Genomic DNA, 7,513 nt, shown 5'->3' on the forward strand with positions numbered 1-7,513 from the left:
TACATACATACATAATGTATATATCGAATCTTATGGAAAAAGTGGCAATCACTGTTTTTATGCCTTGCAATACCTTGTGCAATAATAAAATAATAAAATAATTTAACACTAAACTAGCAATTGATATACATGTTTCATAAAAGCAATTGTTTCCTTCTTGGCATTTTAAACTGAAGTAAATAAATGATTCTATTTTATATATCTATATAAAAAAGACATAGTTGCTTTTAAGAAAAAGTATGCAGATGCGTGTTGCAAATTACATATTTTTTCTTAAAGGAAATATGCCTTTTTTTATACCAATTGATTCGTCTCATTATTCTGTGCATAAAAGTGTTAAGGTAACATTACCGAAAACTTAATTTTTTACAAGATATTTTGTATTTTATGTCAAAATACTAGAACTTTCAAGCATTATAATTCCAAAAGTTCTTAATGAAAAAATACTTTATTATAGTGTTTTGAAAAGCTCTCGAGATTAGCTACAAGAATATGCATTGAAAAATAGGGATTTCTATTTAAGAAATTAAAGGTGAGTGAGCTTTAAACGATCATCCAAGGTGAAACCAATGGCACCATCTTATGTGCCCCTTCGATCCAAACAACTTTTGTATAAAACATTTCTTCCGAAAACGTCAACTTTCCGAGATAATCCAAGGTCCCGACCTTTTTGTTACACCCGGTATATATATATATATATATATATATATATATATATATATTATTCCTTTATATATATTTATTGTAAAGTATTTTCATATATATAATTGTCAATTACATCAAAAAGATATAAAAAGATACAAATATTGAAAAAATTATAAAAGATTTGTACATTTCTGATGATAAAACAGTGATTATATAAGGTAAAACTCCCTTCTTTGGAATAATCGAATAGCCAAAACAGTCGATAATGTCAGTATTCTTCAATTACCACCGGGCCCCCGGGCAGTCACGAAAATTTACCCCAGGGTTGTCGGTCTTTAATAGTATCTCGTCGGTGATATAGTGTATAGTATATGTCAATTTATGACATATGACCACGGTATAACTGTACATACTGTGTCATAACTGAAGTGAGCAAGAAAAAAAATAAAAGTGTAAGCATTGTACTTAATAAATCCAATTTCATTAAAATTGAATGTGATTTTATATTATTATTTAATACTGAAATGAGAATATATATATAGAGAATACATAACCTCAACTGTAAATCATCAAATTAACTATAATATTGATAAATATAAGCTCAGACTATCGCTTCAACACATTTTTAGTATAAAAATGATTTTCAAAATTGTTCTGTTTTCTTTTTAATTTATTAAATTTACAAATTTGCTAAATTTATATAAAAACTCTTAAATTTATCAAAAAAATTATTTATTGGATTATTTACTGCATTTATTAACTTTTTGTGATAAATTAAATTTATCAGTATTAATTGTTTGTTACTATTTACTTAATTTCTTAATTTACGGAATTTATTTCATTTAATTAAGATTTATTTATTTACTTTAATTTAATTGAAATAATTCTCCAATTAGAATTGAATTTATGTAGACATATTTTTGATACAGTTATTTTGTTTTATTCAAAAATGACGCGTAATGCCTGCCGTCACTTCCGCTCCCATTAATGGCGGCTTTGTCCCATCCCTTATTAAAGTATCTTTACTTTGAACGAATGGAATATTACAGATAGAGTTGCGTCGCAGTGACCGTCTTAAGTGTAGGGATTCTCTAGTGGCTGCGTTCGGAGAACGCGCTATTAGCGCTATTGCATTATTCTATCTTTATTGCTTATCAGGTGTAAAACAAAGATAGAATAAGCAAATAGCGCTAATAGTGCGCTCCCCGAATCCAGCCAGTGAGGGATGGGACAAATCCGCCATTATAATGGGATAGCGGAAGTGACGGCAGGCATTACGCGCCATTTTTTAATAGAACAAAATAACTGTATCGAAAATATGTCTACATAAATTCAATTCTAATTGGAGAATTATTTCAATTAAATTAAAGTAAATAAATAAATCTTAATTAAATGAAATAAATTCCGTAAATTAAGAAATTAAGTAAATAGTAACAAACAATTAATACTGATAAATTTAATTTATCACAAAAAGTTAATAAATCCAGTAAATAATGCAATAAGTAATTTTTTTTATAAATTTAAAGGTTTTTATATAAATAATTAATGGCACATTTTGAAGTCTTTCTGACTTGAATTGCGACAATTCACAGCTTCACAATATCGCATTTTCTAAATAATTTAAATATATTTATCAATATTAATTTAATGATTTATAGTGGAGGTTATATATGTATTCTCTATATATATTCTCATTTCAGTATTAAATGATAATATAAATTCACATTCAATTTTAATAAAATTAGATTTATTAAGTACAATACTTACACTTTTATTTTTTCTCTTGCTCACTTTATCAGTTATAACACAGTATGTATAATTATACTTGTGATAATACCAGGCTACCAGACTTGAGAAACCTTACACAATTGAATTACTTGCTTTTCATTCATTCGTCTCTCATCTATAACCTACATTGCACCACGTGTTCAACTACTGACTCTACTCTCTCGACTCTTGGGATCTTGCACTCTCAACTTGATCCTCAGCACTTCTGGACACAGTGCACACAGGATGCGGAATCGCTTGCTGCTTGCAGCTCGGCAAGGAGCGATGCGGTAGCCAATTAACGTGCCGTTTTTTCGTAAAGGACTCTGAATTTTGAAGGCTTATGTCCAGGTTATGATTTAGTCAATATTTCTTTATGGGTTAATTGCATGAAATTGTAAAACGTTTTACTTAATTTTTAATTTAAAAAATATATAAAAATTTGGACAATTTTCAAAGCGAAAAAACTAAGAAGAATGAAATTGGAATAAATACTCGATGTTCTCGTACTCGAGAACTCGATATTATATACTTTGTTACATATAATAGTTACATTTAATAGAGAAAGTATAGTTTAGTGAGTGTTTAGTGGTTATTGTCTGTGATGACTACAAAATTCTTAATAGATCCATGAGAATATAATCAGTCAAGAGCGTTTCATAATTATTGTTTAATTATAATTATTATTTATTTGAACAATTAGAATCAAAAGCCATGCGATCCGAGCTTAGGTCTTTGACAGCCTTATATTAGTTACTGTATACATATATGTCTATATATATACATATAATTTTTTCAACATACTGCGCGCCGATTTCTTTTCGGACTTAAAACACAGTAATTGTTAGAATTAAAAACCCTTCCCTCCCCGGAATTAAATCGACTCGATTTAATTATCTAATAACTGTAAAGAAAATTTATTGCGAAAAATATTACCTCAGCCAGGGTTTGAACCTGGAACCTCCCTCATTCCGTGTAGGGCGTCATACCAATTCGACCACCGAGGCATGTGGTAATATTTATCGCAATAGCCGGTTAATAATAGTTTTGAGACGTCTTTCTCAGGCGACGTGAATAATAATAATAATAAGAGAAATAGGATCGTAACGGTATACGAACAATTAGAATCAAAAGCCATGCGATCCGAGCTTAGGTCTTTGACAGCCTTATATTAGTTACTGTATACATATATGTCTATATATATACATATAATTTTTCCAACATACTATTATTTATTTATACAATTTTATTTTATTTTTTAATTATTTTGTCATTTTTTATCTTGTAATATTTTTCACTTTTTCCAACTTTTTTAAAAATTTTTATAATAAAACACTTTTGATACACATTAATTTGTTTCTTTTTTTGTCTCAGGGTCAAAACGATTATCTAGTAGTCTGGTGGTAATCCTATATCGATGACCATCATATCAAGAGATTCTACAGGTGAAGTCAGAACAAGCAAATGAGCGCGAACAAAACAAAATGCTAGAAAAGAATGATGTTCGCACGTGTGAGTGAGGAAGGCGAAAATGGGTGAGAGACCTCTGACACCGAAGCACTGAAGCAACACGACACTTTATTTAAACAACCAAAATAATAAACAAATTAAAGAACAACATAATTTACAACACATTTGAATTTTGACCGAAACTGCGGAAACGCGGACGTTTTAAATATCGCTATTGATATTCTTTCGCGCGCTCGCCATGTCTGACTATCCGTTTCCGAAGTGACCATTGCCGAATCGACGATTCACTCTTGAATGATAACTGACAAAAGGCAACTAGCCGCAAGTTCTGTGGGTTTTTATAGTAAGAGGGGCCTGATAGAGCATCATGCATTTGGCGTGCCCGAGCTTTGTCACTCAATAAAATCGTGATTTATATTTAATTTCGCAATCTTGATTGTAGATCGAGCGCTTTCTTTCGAATTGGCAAAGCTCTTTAGATAAGCTTTACATTTTGCAATTTGCCCTTTCAAAGATAATGAAGGGCTAAGCCCATAGTACTTATAAAACTTTGTCCTTCGATAAAAATTAACACAGAAGTAATATTTTTGAAATTGACTTCCAAAGCGGTTCCTTATATAAGTAGATTCAAAGCTTTCAGTGATTTACAAGGCTTGAAAATTTAAACTAACGAAGATACGCAGGTTTCTTTTGAAATTCGGCTTGTCAGAGCAGAGAGAAACCTGAGAGAGACCATCCCGGTCTTTTTCGTGGGACTCAGTGTTTCTCGATAGAATATTTAGAATTTCGCGTCATATATTACTTGACTGGCGTAAAGCCATTTTCTCAATCAAAAATAGATGGATAGGTTACACAAAATCGATGCTTTGTTAAAATAAATTTGAGCAATTAATAACAATTAATTATCAAGTTTTCTATCAAACAAATTGCATAATAAAACCAAAATATTTTTTACCTTTTTTATTTATGTATAATTTATGCATATTGCACGCTTTTCTTTATGCAATACTAATTATCTATATTTTGCTTTCTTGCATCAATTTATATTATATTTAATCTTGGATAAACATATGAAAAGAATAAATAGGTATAAATAAAACATCCTAACTAATTCACAATTTTTCCTTATCTACAAATTCTTTTCTTACATCTAACACGATATCTTTTTTGTTTAAGAAAATAATGTCGCAAAAAAAACTTTTTAAAAAAATCTAAATAAACATTTATTGACTACAATATATTCAAAAAATCATGACTTTAATTATTAAATTATTATTTCATTTCTTGTTTCTCTTTCTTGCATTTCTCAAATATTTGTTACTCTAACTGTAAATACAATTGATCTACGTAACAAAATTTTAAAAATTTATTTTCTTATGTACTTAAAAATTGTATTCAAAAGTTATTTATAATAGAACGCGGCAGTTCGCCAACATAACTCAATAAACGATTATGAGCTCTTTGCGAGCTCCGTGCATGCAAAGTGTGCGAGTATTTCCTCGAGCACAATCGCACAATATATTGATAAATAAGTGATATCAAGATTAAATATATGCCATAATCAATTTTAACCCATCCATTTTAAGGCAACGGATCTACGAAATATATGTAATATTTTTATAGTATTAATTATTGTAATTTGACATGACCAAGATATATTTTTTCTCTATATATTTGATTATTCGTAGATTCGCTCAATACCTCAATAAAAAAATTTCTCATTGACTCACCGATCCGATGCGCAACGGGTGGAGTTATGCAGTTACGTATTATAGCTACGGTGATACTGTAACATACAAACATAAGATTTAAGTTAAAGAAACGCTCAAAATTATATCAACATTTCAAAAGTTAATTCTTACGCGTCTCTAATTCGTCTTTCAATGAAATATTTAGCAATGCAATTATCTATTTACTGAAAAAGATCTTTAGTAGAGTAAAATATTAAATAATTTTTCTGTCTCTAATTACTTCTAATTTATCGTGATAAAACAATTCGAATAAATAAAAATAAATTATTAATTTTATAAGAGATATGATACTTACCCCAAGATTGCTCCGCCAGGGCCCGATGTCTCTCCCAGACCTCCTGCTCCTCTCAGGCCTTCTCCTCTCACCGCACAGGACACTCGCGAGAAACACTCGCGGATAACAAACTACAATCGCGCGCGGACTAATTTCAGTAAAAGTCTTTCTCGCGCGATACTGTACGGCACTCCCGTTTAAAAAAGTCTTTCAGTCCGATTACTTGAACGTTGAACGGCACTCCCGAAGCAAACGCGACGAACCGGCTGCGGTTCGTTCATTCAATTAAATCGGCGGACGAGGGTACGTTAGCTTCCCCGTCTTTAGATTTTTATCCAAGCAGAACAAGAGTTTTGCTTGGGTAAAATTTTCGTACTGGGTACTGGGCCTTCCCACCTCGCCAAGGTCGTACTCATGGGAAGGAAGTACTTTACTCTGTAATATAAAAGCAGATAACATAGATTTTTCGCGTTAATTTGAAGGAGTCGCGACGCCGATTGCCGCGTTTCACTGCGTTGCAGTCGCGTTAATGGCGATGAAATGTTGGAAGATCTTGACGCGAAATATACTACGCGAATCAAGTGGACGGTTAGTAAAGACACGCAGTTGATTAAACAAAACCACAATTAATAAGATTAAATGTCGTACGCACATTACGGTATCGAGACTATCGAGCACGTAAATCTCGCGAATGTAAGTAGTGTAAATACTATTAATGCATGCTTTGCACAACGAGGCGAGTCGCGATTACGTGGCACGAAATACACGAGTTACGAAAATAAGAAATATTCATGAACGAGCGTTGTATGTTGTATCACAGAGTGCTATTACTTGAATCACTTACTTGAATCACGATACGATTTCACGTTGTCTGCCATGCACACATTCGATAGTCCAGACATATGGCGGCCCGGGGCGGGGGACGAGCGATTATCGCCCGCGAATATGACAAACTGCAAATCACTCACAACTCACAATTGCCGTACCAGAGGTACCTGCTTCGCCTCGAAATCTCCGCCTCGAGCGAGCGATTCGCGCGACACATTAATTCATTCACGACACTTGATACACCAGGAATGCCAATCGCACGAACGAGCGCGCGTTCCGAATAACAGCACCCACGGCACGGAGCACAAACACTTCACACCTGTCCGAAATTCATCGGGAGAATGATTGAGTAATATCCGCGGGTAAACAGTATCCCGAGCGTCGACGAAAACAAGTAGCAATGCCGTCTCGCCGATGGAAACAATCGTCCGCGCGCCGACTTTGAACGTACGCTGCTCCGAAATTGGCGGATTCATTCAACGGTCGCGGCATCGTGACGACACTGACGACACGTGACTGCCGAGAGTGCCGAGTGCCGCGTGCCGCGTCGGCGCGCGGCGGCGGGCGGCGAGAGCGGCCGAACGTGATTCGGCCGGATTCGGGAGCTCCCGGCTCAACTCATCGCCGCGCGGCGCGCGCGCAAGTAATACGTTACTCGTTGAACATCGGTACGATGAGTCGCGGGTCGCGGTGAGACGTTGTCGCTCGTGAGTAATTTCTTTCTCGTGAACAAAAAGAAATCCTCCGGTTACAGAGTGTGTGTGTGTGTGTGTGTGTG

General features: G+C 33.8%; 1 protein-coding gene across 1 annotated transcript in view; it reads right to left on the minus strand.

The window, feature by feature from the left end:
* Positions 1–2,586: 2,586 nt before the first annotated feature.
* The window catches only part of LOC112466694, an 18,916-nt gene continuing 13,989 nt past the window's right edge, over positions 2,587–7,513 (minus strand). The window contains exon 9 of the mRNA XM_025034922.1: positions 2,587–2,738. Coding sequence (XP_024890690.1) covers positions 2,587–2,738 — 152 coding nt within the window. The remainder of the gene's footprint in view (positions 2,739–7,513) is intronic.

Source organism: Temnothorax curvispinosus, unplaced genomic scaffold (assembly GCF_003070985.1).
Source record: "Temnothorax curvispinosus isolate PA1 unplaced genomic scaffold, ASM307098v1 QBEX01016493.1, whole genome shotgun sequence".
Lineage (NCBI taxonomy): Eukaryota > Metazoa > Arthropoda > Insecta > Hymenoptera > Formicidae > Temnothorax > Temnothorax curvispinosus.